Source organism: Chelonia mydas, chromosome 3 (assembly GCF_015237465.2).
Source record: "Chelonia mydas isolate rCheMyd1 chromosome 3, rCheMyd1.pri.v2, whole genome shotgun sequence".
Taxonomy (NCBI): Eukaryota; Metazoa; Chordata; order Testudines; family Cheloniidae; genus Chelonia; species Chelonia mydas.
The window spans coordinates 82,705,771-82,726,028 of NC_057851.1; the positions used below are offsets into that span (position 1 = coordinate 82,705,771).

At 45.6% G+C, this 20,258-nt stretch overlaps 1 protein-coding gene across 1 annotated transcript in view; it reads right to left on the reverse strand.

Moving 5' to 3' along the window:
- The window catches only part of REV3L (REV3 like, DNA directed polymerase zeta catalytic subunit), a 247,979-nt gene that overhangs the window by 19,493 nt on the left and 208,228 nt on the right, over positions 1 to 20,258 (reverse strand). The window contains 6 exon segments of the mRNA XM_037894643.2: positions 952 to 1,198; positions 2,258 to 2,448; positions 5,346 to 5,483; positions 12,584 to 12,698; positions 14,834 to 14,943; positions 16,546 to 16,752. Coding sequence (XP_037750571.1) covers positions 952 to 1,198; positions 2,258 to 2,448; positions 5,346 to 5,483; positions 12,584 to 12,698; positions 14,834 to 14,943; positions 16,546 to 16,752 — 1,008 coding nt within the window.

The window sequence follows — 20,258 nt, forward strand, 5'->3', positions numbered from 1 at the left end:
GCAGGGAACAGGGGGGTTGAATAGGGGCAGGGGTCCTGGGGGCGGGTCAGGAAGGAGGGGGGGTTGGATGGGGTGGGAGGGGGCAGTCAGGGGCAGGGGGTCTGGGGGAAGTTAGGGAGAAAGGGTGGTTGGTTGGGGCAGGGGTCCCGGGGGGGCAGTGAGGAATGAGAGGGGGGGTTGGATGGGGGGGCAGTGGGGGGCAGTCAGGGGACAGGGAGGGGTAGATGGGGCAGGGGTCCTGGGGGGGCTGTCAGGGGACAGGGAGTGGGGGGTGGGGGGGTTGGATGAGGGGCAGGGGCCAGGCCATGCCTGGCTGTTTGAGGAGGCACAGCCTCCCCTAACCAGCTCTCCATACAATTTCGGAAACCTGATGTGGCACTCAGGCCAAAAAGTTTGTCCGCCCCTGTACTAAGAGCTAGTCTACACTGGCAACGTTAAAGTGCTACTGTGGCAGCGCTTTAACGTGCCTTGTCTGGTCATGGGGCAGCATGGGGAGACAGCTCTCCCAGCGCTCTAAAGAAACCACCTCCATGGGGAGCCTAGCTCCCAGCGCTGGGGCACTGTTTACACTGGCGCTTTACAGCGCTGCAACTTGCTGCACTCAGGGGTGTGTTTTTTCACACCCTTGAGCGAGAAAGTTGCAGCGCTGTTAATTGCCAGTGTAGACAAGCCCTTAGATTCTTTTGAATTAATTTTGGAAGAGGCCAGGAAACACAGCTGATGATATGGATAGGACAAACCTTGAGTACAAGAGCTGCAAGGGAAACTAATTTTACTAAGTGAAAGAACTGCAGAGGGTTTAGTGATTTAATTTATACACTCAGGCACCAAATTATTACCTCATAAAATAAATTACCCCTGCTGTTACCTCACATACAACTTTTTGTTTAAAAAAGAGTAATCAAATTCAAGTACCACCCAAATACACTGAGTGTTATCTGACATGCTTACCCTGGGCAATTCATGATACCAGCTGAAAACATCTATGCCAATTAGTGAGAAAATTCTAGCCAGGGGTGGAAGAATTTGTTTGGTGATGTAGTATGTGGCATTCAGCCTCAGGTTGGTATCTTGTAGGACCTCAATGGGCCGCCTCACCAGTTGTATCAGAGGCAATCCTGGCATGCCATACACAATGATATAGGGTACTCTTTCCCCAACTCGAGGCTCAGAACGACGGTCATATGCAAGCATCCTCCTGTTTAAAAAAAAAAAAAAAAAAGTCCTCACAATGTATCTTAAAATTAAATACTTGCAAGTGAAACAAATATAGGTATTTAAATCAGGGCATCCAAACTTGACCCAACTGAAGGTCATATCGACAGCTCTCCCGAAGCCTGAGTTCTGCAGCTAACAAGCATAAAAAGGAGCATGCTGCAAGCTGTCTTGACCTTTAAGACAGAGGTATGTTCCACATGGAATACAGGTCGTAGAAAACTATGCTCCATCTTGATCCAAACAGCTCAGCCTTCAGAAGTAACAGGAGGGTGGCCACAGGTCATATTTGGTTTACAGGTCACCTTTTGACTAATCCTAAGTTAAAGGAACACTTTATAAAAGAGCAGCCACTATATTCAAATAAGCACAAATGACCAGAGTACAAATGATTTTATATTATTGAGCTAAGAGCGGGGTTTGTTTTTTGGTATCCATTTTATTTTACTAGGAAAAATATGGCCATAAGTTTAAGAAATTTTGTACTGAATATAAGGAAAAATTCAAGGGATGGCAAAATATGTTGAACTGGTTCATATGCAGCTGACCTTTTATTGTCAAAAAATCAGTATGGTGAAGTACATGCTAACAACAAGCGGAATTGCTGTTTAGTATCACAAACTATGGCAGAAGAGAGGCTTAATAGTATTAAAATAAGAGAATCCACTAACAACATTTTTTCTACAAAATTAATCTACTGCCAGTGAGAGGCATCAAATGACCTCTGAGATTGAAGTCCTTTATACACAGAACAGTCAGTAACAGCATAGGTTTCACTACACTGCCTTGACAGTAGGCCTTGTTCTTGACTTTGAGTGATAATCTCTAGTAGTAAGGAAGAAACTGGGTTTCCATTATTATTCAATCCTTGATCCCTCTTCTGAGACACCCAACTAGGGCTAGTACTAACGGCTATGTTAATCTGTGATGTAGACATATGCTCTCTGAGAAGCGGGCTGAGAACCACAACCAGAAGCACAAAAGATTAAGGAAACAGGTGTCTGATAAATCCATGATTAGCATTTTTAGGCTTCTCATTTACCTTGTGATTTCTAGTGCTGGTACACAGGCTCCAGGTCTGTAAGCAGAACTCCCTCTGTATTCCTTTGCAAAGATGAAATCTTGCATGCTGGCTTTGCCTTCTAATAATTTCATGCATTGATTCTGAACATACTGTTTGATCTGACTTATGTCACGTGTTTCAAATAGCAGCTTGATAGAACGCTCAAGTATCTTCAAAACAAAAGGAGAGGTGAAAAATCTGGCTTCTTGTTCAACATTAGTAAAAGGAGTTTAAGTTTATATAAAGAAATATTTTATAATATATATTCAGTATAAATTCAAAAACATACGTTTAAAAAAAAAGTACCAATTTTTGTTTTTCTCTAAGAAACCCCTGAGTATCTTCCATCTCTTTATTTTTATTTTACAAAGCAAACAAACCTTAAAAAGAGCACTGTATATGGAATTTATATGACAAACGCCACTACACTATATAGAAAGATTTTTCTTAATTTTGAAATAGAACATTACATATGACACCTTTCAGTATTCTCCTCCACTCTTCAAAGGTGCTAAATAAATGCACCATATGAGCAGCTGTTTCTCAGTTTATTTGAGGTTAACAATATTTTCCATACTACTTTTTTCTAATGAAAGACTGATCCATCACTTACAGAGTCATCAGCAAGGAGGATGTTGTGGGAACAGAACATAAAAAATAACTGATGTTTTGGCCTTCAGCAAAAGTAGGTCAGCAGAAAGATGAACAAAAATGTTCACAGGGTGCTAGACGACATCACAAGTATTCTGTTGGAAGGGGCTACATAAAACATAATTGTTTCCATTCTAGCACCCCATTTTTAGTCACTCAATTTTTTGGCATTTTCACCTTTCAGGCTCACATTTTCCATGCCTCGTCTCTGCCTGAAGGTGTTTTTTTTTTTTTTTTTTCTCAACAGTTGAAGAGTTTTTGAGTTTGGATAGAGTGAAAAAGATATTCTCCCACTTCAAAAATATTCTTGCCATCTTTTTCTGAGTAGCTCTACTGAAAAAACAGCTTGGGTTAAAAGATAAAATATGGCACAGAAATAGCCCTTATTGAGGATGGTACTTTTCCTTGTTTCAAAGGAAATTGGTTTTGATTTGACTGAGTATGAGTAGCTGATTCTTTTTTTAAAAAACAAATTGAAAATAGACAGCTAAGAAAGGACACCCTCAGCATGAATTCTTGGCTAAACTAGCTGTGTAGTGAGAAGTGTGGTAGAATGGCTACTATTTGGCAGGGACACGAGAAGGTGGTAGAATCCTCCATGAATACCTTGAAAGGTGCAAAGCATTTGAGAGAGGCTCCTGATCACCTTAAAGGGGAGAAGTTCCAAGGACAGCCTTGTGCAAACATTGTAAGGACCTGAGGGAAGGATCTAATGAGTGCTCTAATGAGTGAATACAATGAAAAGTTTTGCTTAGTTTAAGGCAGGGGTCGGCAACCTACGGCACGCGAGCCGATTTTTAATGGCATGCTGCTGCCTGCTGAGTCCCAGTAACCGGCCCTGCCTAGCCCGCTGCTGAACCCAGGCCGGGACCCTGGCAGGCAGCAGCGTGCCATTAAAAATCCTGTCCGCCCCGGCAGGCTCTTCTCTGCTCCCCTGGGCAGGGTGAAGAAGCTTGGTGCTGCCGGCTGCTGCTGCACAGCAGGGAAGTTCCCCCCTCCCCCGCCTCTTCCCCCAGCGTGCTGGGTTCCTACCCCTTCTCCTCTCCCTCCCGATCAGCTGATGGTCCTTGCAAGGGATGGGGAGAAGCTGCTCTGAGAAGCTGCTGCGGAGAAGAGGTGGGGACGGGGCCTTGGGGAAGTGGGGTGGAATCAGGGCATATCCCCTCCAGCCCCCTTCCGTGAGCCCTGCACCTCCCCACATACCCTCCCAGCCCTCTGCCCTGACCCCTGCACCCCCTCCCAGCCCTCTGCCCTGACCCCTGCACCCCCCTCACACACCCCATGCCCTGACTCCAGCTCCCCCCACATACCCAGCCCCCCCACACTCCATGCCCTGACTCTTGCACCCCCCACATTCCCACCGCCAACCTGTGCACCAGATGGGAGCTCCTGCACCCACGACACATTCCCACCTGCACCCCTTGCACCAAATGGGAGCTGCCCAGGTAAGCACTCCACACCCAAACCTCCTGCCCCAACCCTGAGCCCCCTCCCTCATTCTAGCTCCTGGCCAGACCCTTCACCCCAACCCCCAGCCTGCTCCTTCATCCCCAACCCTGTGCTCAGCACACTCCCACCCTCATCTCAGTGCAGAGATAGAGGAAGAGAATGGGCTAGAACCAGGGAGAAGGTAGGTACCCACTCTATGTGGGCAGGGCTGGGATCCCAGACTGGCAGCGGGGCCAGCAGCCGGGACCCTGGCTGGCAGGAGCCGGCGGATGGAACCCCAGACCGGCAGTGGGCTAAGCAGCTCAGGAACTGCTCAGCTCACTGCCAATCTGGGGTCCCAGCCGCTGGCCCTGCTCAGCCTGCTGCCAGTCTGGGGGTTCTGGCTGCCAGCCCCTTGCCAGTCGGGGTCCCTGCTGCAGACCCCGCTCAGCCTGCTGCCGGCCTAGGTGAACGGAACCCCAGGCCGGCAGCGGGCTGAGCAGGCCGGCGGCATAAGATCAGCATTTTAAATGAAGCTTCTTAAACATTTTGAAAACCTTGTTTACTTTACATACGACAATAGTTTAGTTATATATTATACAGACTTATAGAGAGAGACCTTCTAAAAAACCATTACAATGTATTACTGGCACGGGAAACCTTAAATTAAAGTGTATAAATGAAGACTTGGCACACCACTTCTGCAAGGTTGCCGACCCCTGGTTTAAGGTGTTGAAGGATTGGGTGCTGGTATGGTGGTCTGTGGCAGTGTCCTATAAAACCACGTAGCAGTCCACAGTTCAGTTCAGAAATCCCGGTCTTGCACTACTCATGCCAGAAACAATGGAGAAAATCCCGAAGAACAGAGACAGATCTTGTCTCCAGAGTTAGAATTTTTATGGGGGCATGTATTGACATGACTTTTAAGGACTGCAGTGAAACAACATACCGTATTTGTAAAACTTGAAAGAATCTGTGTGTATTTTACCTTGGATACAGCAGGACAAGAATCTCTTCGAACGGTCTCTATGCCTTTTGCATCAAATACTGGGTCTTTTTGATCCAGTGTTTCATACATGTATCCCACATACCTCTTCTTGGTTTGCAAGACACACGGCAAATACACCTGTAGTGTTAAAAACATGTAGCCTCTTTATACTGTTATTCATTGGCAGCATAACAGGATTGCATGTTTAGAGGTTTTTCTAAGGAAATGTTAATTTTGACTTTTTAACCTTTTGTTTAATCACAAACACAAATAAAAAGTTAAAGGAACATTAAAGGTCCACAGGAAAAATGTAGGTTCAGACTGTCATTCCACACTTAACTCACCTTATGTTCTATCTAGATATTGTCACATGTGATATGCAAACTGAGGATCCTGTAATATTCAGGCACACAAAGTCACATACAGTCTAACAGTGACAGCCATCATTCTGAATTCTCTTGCCATTCTAGCCATAAAGAAAGGTTACTTGCCTTACAGTAACTAAAGTTCTTTGAGATGCGTGGGCCCTATGGGTATTCCACTGTGAGGTGCTGAGACTGGAAGATTTTTCATTAGCAGTATCTTTTGGTCTGTGCTTGTGCCCTACACCTCCTCATGCCCCAAACCAAGGGCGTAAGGGGAAACGCAGACTGCCTGCCTCTCCAGTTCCTTCTCTACTGTAAATCACCTTAGGAAAGGAGCCGAAGGAGAGGGGAAGAAGGGTGGGTAGTGGAATACACATAGGAACCACACATCTCCCAAGAATTCCAGCTACTCTACAAGTTAAGTAATCTTCCTTTCTTCAACTGATGTGTATTCCACTGTGGGTAATTCACAAGCAGTACTCACAGAGAAGGGGAGTGCACAGACTGCATGGATGTTGTAGTGAAGGATGCATCTGCTGAGGGAGAAAAGTCTAGTAAAGCTATGCATAGAACCCCACATTGCAGCTCTACAGATCTCCAGGAGGTGAACAGCCTGAATAAAAGCCACGGAGATAGCTTCTGCTCTGGTCAAGTGGGCCCTCACACCTTGAGGGACAGAGTTTCCATAAGCTCATAGTAAAGTGGGATGCAACCCGAAATCCATTGAGAAAGTTTCTGTGAAAAGATTGCTTTCCCCTTCATCCACTCAGCAATGGAAAGGAATAGTTCGATTTCCCAAAGGGTTTTGTCCCTGCAGGTAGAAAGCTAAGCTAAGGCTCGATGGCTATCCAGAAAATGGAGCTTCCTGTCTTCTCTGGTGATATAAGGCGTTTGGTAGAAAAAAGGTACGTATCTGATCTGATTATAGTGGAATTCTGATGGAAACTTTGGAATGAACTTCGGGTGTAACCTCCAAAAAACCTTACTCTTATGGAAGACCATGTAGGGAAGTTCCGCCGTAAGGGCCTCAAACTCACCTACTCTTCTGGCAGAGGTGTCACGAAGGCACCTTCATAAACAGATGGAGAAGGGAGCATGAGGCTAGAGCAGGGGTTCTCAAACTTCATTGCTCCGCGACCCCCTTCTGACAAGAAAAATTACTACACGACCCCAGGAGGGGGTACTGAAGCCTGAGTCCACCTGATTCCCATTGACCCGTGTTGGGGAGCCAAAGTCAAAGCCTGAGCCCTACTGCCCTGGACTGGGAAGGTGTCAAAGCCGAAGGCCAAGGGCTTCACCCCAGCCAGAAGGCCTGTAAACCTGAGCCCTGCCGCCCAGGGCTGAATCCCTCAGGCTTTGGCCCTGGGTGGTGGGACTCGGGTGTCATCTCTGAGTCTCGGGTGTCATCCCAGCAAGTCTAAGGCCTGTAAACCTGAGCCCTGCCGCCCAGGGCTGAATCCCTCAGGCTTTGGCCCTGGGTGGTGGGACTCGGGTGTCATCTCTGAGTCTCGGGTGTCATCCCAGCAAGTCTAAGCCAGCCCTGGAAACCCCATTAAAATGCGGTCACGACTTTGGGGTCTTGACCCACAGTTTGAGAACCGCTGGGCTAGAGGTTTGAATAGAGTATTCACGAGAGCTGACAATACTAGACGGAGATCCTAAATTAGCATTGATTTTAGTACCAGAGGAAACATTCTGGCAAGGCCTTTCAAAAATTTCACAGTTGTAGGGTGCGTGAAGAACAGTTTCCCACTGGAGCATGGAAGGGATTAATTGCTGGCAAATGTACACACAGCAAGCTGAGAGTTAAACTCAACTTCTTTAGAGAAAGGAGTAGTCCAAGACGGTAGGGATTCTCATGAGTCCTCTAAAGGTATCTAATGACTTTAGCACCAAAGGAAAATCCACTTTGTAGCATAACATTCCCTCAGAGATTTTTGTGCTATAACTGAGGATGGAGTATATCATCTACAAACATGTCCTTTCTAGGTTTGTCATACATCCAAATACCAAATAGATAGAGGTATGCTGGATTGGGATTGGTGGTCTTTTATTGACCTGAGTCAATAAGTTCAGAAATAGCTGGATGCATGGCTGTGAGGCCATCTGCACAATGCTGGTGAACCAAAACTACTTCTGCCACCAGGATAACTGACAGTTTGTCCTGCTTGATTTCCCTCGTGGTAAGAGGGGAATGGGTGGGGAAGCTTATATTAGTGGCTCTGACCACTCTACTAGGAATGGGTCTCCGAGCTGCTTGGGAACAGTAGGTTGGGTATTTCTTGTTCTCTTGGGACACGAAGAAATCCTCACTGCTGGAAAATACAATGCAACACCACGTTGTGATGTTTCTACTCACAGTCTCTGTAGAAGTGCTACTGAGGCTGTCCACCAAGGTGTGCATTGCTCCTGGGAGATGCACTGCCAAGAGGGTGATATGGTGTTGCATACACTAATTCCAGAGTCTGATCTCCTCCGTGCAAAGGAGCAGACTTTGATCCTCCCAGTTTGTAGCTGTAGTATACTGTAGCCATATTGTCTGACATAACCTGAATGTGTACAGCATGGATGAAAAGCAGGAAACTTCATGTACTCCTTGCTATGCATTGATTTGAAGCTTGGATTCTAGTTGGGTCCTAGAACCTGAACCACATTTTTGTCCGATGTGCTACAGCCCAGTAGGGAAGCACCCATAATTAACCTCTTCGTGGATGGAGCGGGAAACACAGGGAACCCCAATGAATACAACTTCTTTGTTTCACCCACCAGTTGAAAGATGCCAGAACACTGTGGGGAATCAAGACTCTCCTGTCTGGACTGCCTCTGCTTGGATTGTAACCAAGCGTGAAGGCCCTGAAGATGGAACCTTGCAAAGGGTGTCACATAGGTAAAGGAAGACATGTGATCTAGTAGGACCACACTATTGTCTGAGGGCTCAATCAAAGCTGGTTGATGAGGTCCCTCAGGGCTTGGAATCTGTCCCAGGGTAAGTATGCTTTGGTTGTAATTGAATCCAAAGTTACTACTATAAAGTTTATAGTTTGCATGGGTACTAATGTGGACTTTTCTAGGTTTACTTGGAGTCCTAAGGATTGAAGGAGGCTGAAAGGGAAAGGCCCACCGACTGTCCTAGTATGACCAACATATGGGAACTAGTCATCAAAGTAGGGAAATACTGGGGTGCCATGGTGACACAGGTATGCCACCACCATGGATGGCACCTTTGTGAAAACCCTCGGGGCTGTCAAGAGACGGAAGGAAAGCACTTTGCCTTGATAATTGGTCTAGGCCCATTGTAAAATGCAGGAATCTCCTGTTCACTGGGTGAATGTCTATGTGGAAATGGGCATCTGTCAAATGAAGAGCTGCAAACCAGTCATCTTTGTTTAGAGAGGAGATTATTGAGGCCAGGGTGATCATTCTGAATTTTGAACAGCATATGAAGATATTCAATTGTCTGAGATCCAGACTAGGTTTCCAGCCTCCTTTCTTTTTAGGGATGAATAAATATCTTGAATAAAAGCCCACCCCCCTGTGCTATAGTGTGAGTAGGGAGTCTACACCTCCTATCTGAGAGTCCTTTCGTGACCTCTCATGACATGGGTCCTTCAAGAGGGACAGGGGGATGGTTTTTTTTTGAAAGAGATGTACAGAAATTCTATTGTATAGCCAGTGTTGATGATCTCTGGAACCCATCTGTCTGATGTACTATGATGCCACACTGGGGAGAAATGGGCCAGATGGCCACCGAATGGAGTATGGGTGTTGGGGGAACTGGTTGGCGGCTCTCAAGGGTCCCATCAAAAATGTCTTTGTGGGAGCCTGGGACTGGGAAGAGTACAATGGAGGGATGTTCTGTCTGTTGCACTGCACTCTCTGGCACTTTCTGGGAGGCTCAGAGGCACCCTGGTGGTAACAGGGTTGAGGAGCAAGATGTTGTTTGCATGGAGGCAGTTTGGAGTATTTTCTCTGAGGTGCTGGAGTGTATATATCTAAGAAGTGGAGACTTGCACAAGAGTCCTTACGGGTGTCTAGTGACTCATCCATTTTTGTCACTGAATAGGTTGTTGCCCTCTAAGAGGAGGTTCTCCACAGGAGCTTGAACTTCCTTTGGAAACCCAGAGGATTGAAACCACGAAGCTCGTCTTGTGATGATCAAAGTTGCCAAGGAATGAGAAACTGTGTCCTCAACTTGCAGGGATAATCTATCTATCAGCTTACCCTTGTTGATGATGGCCTGGAATTGTGGTCTAAATTCCTGGGGTAGTTTGTCAGTGAATACAGAAAAATTATAATGAATACAATCATATTTAGACACCAAGGCCTGAGAATTCACAAAGTGGAAACGTATGCTAGCTGAGGTGAAATTCTTTCTTCTGAAGAGGTTCATGTTTTAGCATCCTTCTCAGAGGGAGTAGACCTAGGCTGGTGCAGTCTCTTATGTTCAGTGATGGCCTGACATACTAGGGAGTTCAGGGTGCGAAAACAAGAATTCTACCCCTTTAGACAGGACAAAGTACTTCTTCCCCCATCCTTTTTGGAATGGGGAGCAAAAGTAGGTAGGGGATGCCAGATTATTTTGGTCAGCTCTAACATGGCCTCATTGATTGGAAGTGCCACCTTGCTAGGACCTGCAGTCTGGAGGATATTCAGCAACTTGTGAATGATGTCTTGAACTTCCTCCAGGAGAAACTGCAGTGCACCTGTGATTTTCCTCAGGAGGTCATGAAACTGTGTATAGTTTCTGGATGGCGATGGTGAGGCCACTGCAACTGCATTGTCAGGAGATGAGGACAAAAGTGCAGCAGAAACGAGTAGGTCCATTTGCTCAGGTTGTTCTTCCGCCTCATAGTGCTCCTAAGAGGGTTGGGGGTTCTCTTCTATGAGGTGACCTCTGTCTGAACTCCTTCTCTGATCCCCTGAAATTGGGAGGTCTCAAATGCAGATCCCGGGAACCCTAAAAGGGCCAGTGAGATGGATCATATGGATAAGGTGGTGATCCCTAGGAGGAAGGGTACTATTGGTCCTGAGCCAGGCAGTGTGTTCTATGGGAGTAAGAAGATGCCTAGGAAATTATGGAACCTTTGTCGGGGCTGATCTCACGTCATGGTATAGTCAGTGAAGCCACTGACTTCAGTCTCATGCTCACTGGAGGAGTACGAGTCCTCAGATTCCACAGGCCTTGTAACTCTAGGCTGATCGACCCTACTGGTGAATGATGAACTGACACTGCAGGCACCACTAGTAGTCACCTGTATCAGTGAGTATTGGTGACTGTGGGTCAGAATACATAGCCAGATTGTTGAGGATAGTACACCCAGTCATAGAGGATGGAGAGGGAGAGGGGATTCTGCCTTTTGGTAGAGCTAACAGTGCCAATTTAGGTCAGACGATGAGCGTTGGTACTACTGAATCCTTTTCCTTGCTGATGGACTCTACTGTTGGTTCAGTTGATGACTGCGCTCTTCTTTGCCTTGCTAGTGATAGGCCTGGGCTAGCTCCTTCAGTGATCAGTGGCTTTGGAACACTCTTGGCTCCCCATGAGCCAAGTTGGATCCGTGCTTCCCATGAGCTCCTGACATATCCATACTGGAGCATGGAGTCTCATATGATTTGGAGGGCATACGGGAGAAAGTCCTCTTCTTAGATGAGGACTAGAGAGAGGATTTGTCTCACTTTTCATATGAGTGCTTGCTCTTACCCTCCTTCCATCTGCTTTGCCTGCTAGAGTCCTTAACTCTGCCCTCTGATATTCTGGAGCTAGGGAGCACTGTGCTTGGTGGGACACTTCTCGGCACCTCTGGCCGATGTACAGGGGGTCTGAAGATCCAGGGTCGGACTAGGGCCTCATCCAGCACTCCATCAGATATCTTCTGAGCTGGAACTCACAAGACTGCTAGGTTTGGAGCCAAAAGGAAAAACAAATATTGCACTTGGAGGGAATGTGGGACTACCCAAGCAGTATAAGCAAATGTCATCGAAGACACTAACTGGGAACAACGGGGGGCAGGCCGCACAGGGCTTGAAGTGGAGATCTTGGGCATTCTAAGTACCCCAAATGATGGAGGAAGCCCCAGACTAACAATCTACAAAAGGTCAACTACAGAAAAAAACCTGAATTTGAGGCAGGAACGCTAGTAAAGCTGTGGACACTGAAGGGGTTTGGTCTGAGACTAGAGGTGGTAGAAAGGAACTGGAGAGGCGATTGATCCATGCTTTCCCTTATGTCCTCAGTTTGGAGCATAAGAAGGTGCAGGGCAAAGGCATGGACAAACAGACACTGCTAATGAAAAATCTTCCGGACTCAGTTGCAAGGAGCACATGTGCACCCCACAGTGGACTACATATAGGGACCATCACTTGAAGAACCACCAGACTCTCAATATTGTTCTATTGAATTGTGCTGTCTCTCCCTCTCTAAAAATAAATTAGTTTAAAATACTAAATGAAAGGACAATCTCAACAATATAGCGGCCCTTAAACTGATATTACACTTACCATTCATCATGTCAATACAAGTGAAGGAGACACATTTATGAAAACAACGAACTTCTACTAAAGACATTCTCCACTGCTCTTTTGGATGTGCAATAATATTAGAATTATTTTGATCCACACTGCATTCAGGAACCTGTTCTTTGTGGGTGATTGGGGCCAATATGTCTAAATTTTCTCTGCAGACTTCCTCTGACAACTGCAGGACAATGAAATACAGCTGAAAGGACTGCAGGCCGTACACTCAAAGAAAGACCCACGATACTGTTAAGTCGCCGATCAAAATCGAAACCTTATTGAACAGCTGAACCCCTAATGTGTTTAAAGATATAACATTTTCTATCCAGACATTTGGCATAAAATGTATTTTCCTTTTACCTTTTCAAATTTCAGTTTTACTGGTTTCGGGTTGGTAGCTGTTACAGCTTCAGCAATTTCTTGGCCAATCTTGAAAGACTGCTCCTTAGTGGCTCCTTTCAAGAGTACAAACATGCTAAAAAGATAAAAGTAGAAATAGGAAGTAGTGACACCATTACTTCAACATATATCCTGGAATGGGTTTACAAGCTATAATACATTTGCCAGTATCTTGACTGGGAAACAAGGACATATGTGGTTGACAAAATTCGTTGAGATTGTCCACCAGTCTATTCACTGACACATCCTCAACTTCTCACAGCAACCCCTTCCCCTCCAGCTTCCTTTACAGCACTTTATTTTCTTGCCTAACTACCTCCCCCTGGTGGTCCATGCATCACAGTTCATCCACTGAATAGATTTTTACATTTCTGGCCCCAAGACATGGAACCCAGCCCCAAGTCCCATGACATCAGGAACACAAGATTCTATGCTATACCTGCGATCTGAAAGTGCTAGGCTGTGGGCGGTTGAGCTAGAAACAGCAAATTCTATATTGAGGAGGGATAAAGAATATAACTGGTACTAAACAGTTTATTCAGTATGAATTTAGTAGAGAAGTGTCTGTGCAGAAGGGGTCAAATTGGAATGGCACTTGATGGCTTGGTGAGCTGGTTCTCATTTGCAGGACGATATTTGGTGCTCCAGGACTTCAGCTTTTTTTTTAAAAAAAATATTGAATCTTTAAGTCCTTATGGCTGTGAAGGGGCTTACCCTGGCAGGACGTGTGCCAAAGGCTGCCGGTCCCTGCTCTGTAAAATTACCATAATGATCTTTGGCATGTTGAGGTTTAATGATCAATTTTTCTTTACTGAAAGCCAGCCAGAAAATGTATTGCTTAATGTGTGTATTAGCTTACAGGACATATCTTATTTATATTTTTAGTTTATGTATTGCACGACAATTAGTTATGAAGTGCAAGCTGGTTTCATTTTAAAATAGAGTGGGAATACTTCATGCCGGGCCAACATTAGACTCAGATCACAGAAGTAGTCACCAAAGGCACCCGGTTCAAAAGGGGCAGCTCTGGCCTGGCCACCCCCACTGTAGCAGGGTGGTCACCCGCTCCGGCCTTAAAGGGCTTAAAACAGCTGAGGAGAGGGCTGTGGCTGGGAGCAAACAGTTCCCTGGCTGACTGGGGAAAGCAGGCTCAGATGTGGCCACGCCCCAATCAGGGCTCAGCTGGCCCTTATAAGAGGGCAGTGGGCCAGGAGCAGACAGAGTCTCCTCTAGCTGTTGAGAGAGACGGGCCTGGCTGTTGGGGAGCCCATCAGGGTACCTGAGGTGAAGCAGGGCTGGGGAAGGCTAGATGAGCTTGGCGGCTAAAGGCTGGAAAAGCCCCAGGCTGCAGGCCTGGCAGATGGCCTAGGATAGGTACTGGAGTCGCAGGGGGCAGCCCAAAGGGAGGCAGAGGCAGCAGGTCCAAGCCCCCCTTGCCTGTGATGATTGGCTTATACACTGCAGTTCACCCCAGTGTGCAGGGGCTCAATGGTGATTGGCAGTAGCCAAAGACTGAGGCAAGGTGGGGATAGGGGGTGGGGGTTCCCCAGGGAGGGGAGGCCCAGAGACTGTGGGGGTACTGCCAGAGGGCAGCACCCTGGGTAAAAGGGGCACCGAGGTCCGGGAGGGACATGGGGGCCATCAGCAAGCGGGACACTGGCCTGTAAAGGGCGCGCCGGAGGCTGGAAGAGCTAATTCCCTGAGAGACCAGCAGGAGGTGCCGCAGAGGTGAGTCACCACACCGTTACATCAGTTAGGAACTATACCAGCCCCATCACACCAGTTAGGAACTATACCAGCAGGGCTCTGGTCCATTTAAGAGCATGTACCCTCCACCTAGCAGTGGTTGGGAGTCAAACAGCAACCACCAATCAGTTTTTGAGGGACTGGTGGCATGAAAGGGGGTCTCTATCCCTACGAGAAGCACTTGGGAACTGCCATGGTAGCCCAGCTGACCCTATCTGACAGCTTTGCAAAGTGGGGAAGCTAGCCCAGACTCCATAACGGTAATTTAACAGTCTGAATTGAAATACGTACTGAACTGTATGTTTAATGTAACAGGCAAATATCATTTATTAAAACAACAGAAAAATAGACCCATTGAGACCTGCCGTAAGCTTTTGAATGCAGATCATGGTGATAGCCTCCTTTGTGAGGTGGAAAGGAAGAAAACAGTTTCACATAGCATCAGAAGAAGCAGCCATTAATTACCTGTCAGTATCGCCATATACGACCCGAGCTCCCCATTTTTTCGTATCATTCACCAGTTTTATAGCTCGCTCCAAGGTCTCTCTGGCTTTATGGACAATACTATCCCCAATCTGCAAATAAAGATACACTGAAAATCTTTCCTTCTGTACTACTGCATTCAAAACAACCCCTGTGTAAATCACCATCACTCTGAATCCATCTCTGCATTATCATCATGCAAAGTAAACGGCTGCATTTGCTGGTTTAAAAAACCAACAACAATAGAAAGAAAATTCTGAAAACTGATTTACTGTAAACATGAATCAATAAAACAGGAAAGAATTCAGGAAAGAGCAACGGAAATGATTACGGTGGTGGAGGGATTAATTTAGAAGGAAAGATTACAGCTTTAGCTTACCTAAATAAGTGAAGGAAAGATATAAGCAGCTACAGATATTTGAAAGGTTTAAATACGAAGGAAGGAGGAGGATGGCTTAGAATGCTCTCGGAGGCTACAGCTAGGACTACCGGGATAAAATTGTGCTAAGGAAAATGTAGACTGGGTATCAGGAAAACACTTCACAGGAATTGCTATTCATAATTTAATACATCTCCCTAATGAAGTGGTGAAAGTCCCATCTCTTGGGTCATTTAAAACTAGACTATGCACCTAAGAACGTACTGTACGGAACAAATGTGCATTAACAAAGAGATGGACATGATGACCTAAAAGGTCTTTTTCTCGCTAATTTCAATTATTCATTAAAAGAAGAGGTTGCTTGGACAGACACAAACTTATCAGGTGTCAGTTTTTAATGGAAGTAAATGAAGAAAATGCAACTGTTGTCAACTTCTTCCCTGTACACAGAAAAGATATTCATTTTGATCATGAAGTTCCCTTTTTCCTTTTTATTAATTCAAGCTTTAAGAGTAAACCAAGTGATATATTGTCTCCTTAATATCACATACCATTCTTAGCATTGTAAGTGCATGTTGAGGAACAGTGACAGTCACAAGGGTGTGATTCTAGTCCTTACTCAGCCAAAACTCCACACTGAAATCATTGAGGAGTTTTCTTGAGTATGGGTCTTCAGGATAAGGTCCTAACTGTCCAATTAAGGGACATATGTAACTTTATTTGTAAGACATTGTGCGGTAAACAAACCAGAAGAATTAATTTCAGTTTATTTTAATGAAGGCTGAAATAAATTAACATGGAATGAACGTAATTTGTTACATTCTTACTTATTCAAAAATCAGGAGAAAGCACATTTGTTTCATACAGTCTACATGTTCCTTAGCACATTTTTGTCCCAGTACTCCTAGCTGTAGCCTCCATGAGCATTCTAAGCAATCCTCCTCCTTCCTTGGTACTTAAACCTTTCAGTTTACTCTGGTTTTTGGATTGTACTGTTTTGTTGTTTTTTTTTTTTAAAAGAAGGGCTGAAACAGCTACACGAAATTGTTTTACTTTGATGATTGGAACTCCAGTCCAATCCATCTTTATGAAAATACTAATTCTAAGTATTCTGTCACTACAAAATGGATTTCAAAAGATTAAGCTCAAAACTGAAACCAAGGTTTTTTTTAGTACTTTAAGAGGAAAAAAAACAGCACTTATGGTAGCATTTAGATTAAATGTATGTTTCAAGCAATGACATTACATTATCTGGTGCTGCTTTAACAACAGTCTCTTTCCTAAATCCTTTTTGCATTTTATCTGCATCCCTTACCTCTATACATGGCATTCTTCCAGAAAAGTTAGCAGCAGTATAACCAAATGTAACATTAGCTATCAGTTTAAGACCCAGCTGACGTGCCTCAAGCATTCGAGTGATAGCTTTGTCATGCTTGTAAGCCTTTATTGACTGCTTCACCATTATCCTGGTCTTCAGAATTTCTTCCAACATTCTTGGCAACACGCCCTTTCTTACTGAAGGCTACCAAAAAAGGAAAGAAGAGAAACAAAACGTTTAAAAAAAGCCAACTGAAACAGAACACAGGAATTAGTAGTTAGCCTTTGACATGAATATACATTAACAGTGAGGTGTTCTAGCAATTAGTACTTTGGCTGGTTTTGTTAATATACTTAATCTGAAAGTTTGTGGGGGCAGCGTTAATGTTATTTTTTTGAATTGGCAATGGACAATGTGATATTTGTACTTGTACATATATTTAAAAGACTATTAACTGGAATAGGATTTGACTATTTTACTACCTTTCTTTATTTGTTGACACATTTAAATATTCAGGATTCTTTTAAACTATAATATTCCTTGGAATACTTACCTTTTAACTTAAAGTTTTTGTTTTACATTAAATATTTTTCTTGGTGACAAGCTGAAACAGTTTGGGGCCATGAATGTACATTAGCTATAGTCAGATAGGTCTACACGACATAAAATGAAAACAGTGGAATTCAAACTAAATTATCTTCATCTCCAAAAGTACAGGCCTTTCTGAGCAGCAGCAGGAGAAAAAACGGTTAACTACGTTTTGTAACTGTTGTTCTTTGAGATGTGTTTCTCATGTCCATTCCACTATAGGTGTGCGCGCGCCCCCATGCGCGGTCATCTGAGATTTTTGCCTTAGCGGTATCCATAGGGACAGCCGTGTACCCTCTGGAGTGCTGCGCTCATGGCACGGTATATCAGGTGCCGCCAGCCCTACGCCCTCAGTTCCTTTTTGCTGACAACTCCGACAGAGGGGTAGGAGGGCAGGTAATGGAGTGGACATGAGCAACACATCTCGAAGAACAGTTACGAAAGGTAGGTAGCCATTTTTTCTTCTTCAAGTGCTTGCTCATGTCGATTCCATTGTAGGGGACTCACAAGCAGAATCCTCGGAAATGGACTCGGAGTTCACAGCTTTGCCGACTGTAGCACTGCTCTGCTGAAACCAGCATCATCTCCTGCTTGCTGGGTCAGCACATAGTGTGCAGTGAACGTGCGGATGGACGACCAGGTTGCGGCCTGACAGATTTCTTGGATCAACACCTGAACAAGGAAGGCTGCCAAGGAAGTCTGCACCCTAGTTGAGTGAGCCGTCACAACAGTTGGCGGGGGCACCATTGCCAGCTTGTAACAGTAGTGGATGCAGGCAGTGATCCAGGACACGAGTCTCTGGGCTGACCCCGCGCAACTTTTCATCCTGTCAGCGACAGCCACAAAAAAATGCGCTGACTTACAGAACAGCTTTGTTCTATCAATGTAAAAGGCCAGCGCCCGCCTGACGTCCAGGGTATGCAGCCTGCGGTTGCATGAGGCTTCGGACATAGGACCAGTAAGTAAATATCTTGGCCCGTGTGGAAGTGAGAAATGACCTTGGGCAGAAAGCCTGGGTGTGGACGCATTTGGACCTTGTCCTACAGAAGACAGTATAAGGTGGCTCTGAAGTGAGCACCCTGATCTCAGACACCCAACTGGCTGAAGTTATAGGGACCAAGAAGGAGGCCTTCCAGGAGCAAAGCAAAAGGGAGCAGGACGCCAAGGACTCGAAGGGGGAGACCCATGAGCCTTGACAGCACAAGATTCAGGTCCCAAAGGGGGCTGGGTCCCTGACATGCGGGTACAGGCGCTCCAGACCTTTCAGGAACTGTGCCACCATGGGATGGTCGAAGACCGACCTGCCTTGAAATGGAGGGTGGAATGTGGAAATGGCCGCCAGGTGTACCTTGACTGAGGACGACAAGCCCTGGAGCTTGAGGTGGAGCAGATAGTCTAGGATGTCCTGCCGCGAGGCCTCCTCTGCACGAATGAGCCAATCCGAGACCCAACATGTGAAGCGTTTCCACTTTGTCACATAGGTAGCCTGGTGGAGGGATTCCTGCTGCCCAACAGAACCCACTGGACACCAGCGGAGCAATGCTACTCCTCCCTGCACCGTGACCGGTTGGATCACAGAAACCCCCTAGGGAACTGCCAACTGATGTGCCAAGACTACTTCTGCCCCTGCTTTCCCTGCCAGTTTGGGACTCCAGCACCCTGTCTTGCTGAGCCAGACATGCCAGTCTGCTCCAACACAGACCCAGGGTCTGAACCACGTGCCCCAAAGCTGCAAACTTAACTGAAAGCAATTTAGGAAGTTTCTGTCTTTTACACTCAGATGCCCAACTCCCAATGGGGTCCAAACCCCAAATAAATCCTTTTTACTCTGTATAAAGCTTATACAGGGTAAACTCATAAATTGTTCGCCCTCTGTAACACTGACAGAGATATGCACAGGTGTTTGCCCCCCCCCCCCCCCCGCAAGGTATTAATACATACTCTGGGTTAATTAATAAGTAAAAAGTGATTTTATTAAATACAGAAAGTAGGATTTAAGTGGTTCCAAGTAGTAACAGACAGAACAAAGTAAATTACCAAGCAAAATAAAATAAAACGCGCAAGTCTAAGTCTAGTACAGTAATAAAACTGAATACAGATAAAAACCTCACCAGTTCCAGTAAGCTTCCTTTTACAGACTGAATGCATCTGATGAAGTGAGCTGTAGCTCACGAAAGCTTATGCTCAAATAAATTTGTCAGTCTCTAAGGTGCCACAAGTACTCCTTTTCTTTTTGCGAATACAGACTAACACGGCTGCTACTCTGAAACCTTTTACAGACTAGGCTCCTTCTAGTCTGGGTCCAGCAATCACTCACACCCCCTGCAGTTACTGTCCTTTGTTCCAGTTCCTTTCAGGTATCCTTGAGGGTGGAGAGGCTCTCTCTTCAGCCAGCGGAAGACAAAATGGAGGGGTCTCCCAGGGGTTTAAATAGACTTTCTCCTGTGGGTAGACGCCCCTCCCTCCCCGTGTAGAATCCAGCTACAAAATGGAGTTTGAGTCACCATGGGCAAGTCACATGTCCATGTATGACTGAGCTTCTTACCAGCCAAGCCACATTCCTGGGAAAGCTCAGATGTGGATTGGCGTCTTCAAGATCCATTGTCTGTTAAGTGCTTCTTGATTGGGCATTTAACTTGCACATTCCTTTCTCAAGAAGCTGACCAAATGCTTACTAAGGCTACTAGAAATCAAGCAAGTCACCAGCCAATATTCATAACTTCGAATACAAAAATGATACATGCATACAAATAGAACGAATAGATTCAGTAGATCATAACCTTCACAGAGATATGTTACATGGCATATGTAGCATAAAACATATTCCAGTTCTGTCATATATATACACACACACACATTCATAAGCATATTTCCATAAAGCCTTATGGGGGGGGCACCGTCACAGTGTTTCCACTTCGTCATATAGGTAGCCCTGGTGGAGGGCTTCCTGTTGCCCAACAGAACCCACTGGATACCAGCGGAGCGATGCCACTCCTCCCTGCTCAGCCACGCGGCAGACAGGCTGTCAAGTGCAGCGCCGCCAGTTTGAATGCAGCAGGTTGCCGTGGCTCTGGGACAGTAGATCCGGTTGAAGAAGCATCTGCAGTGGGGTGGTTGCTGAC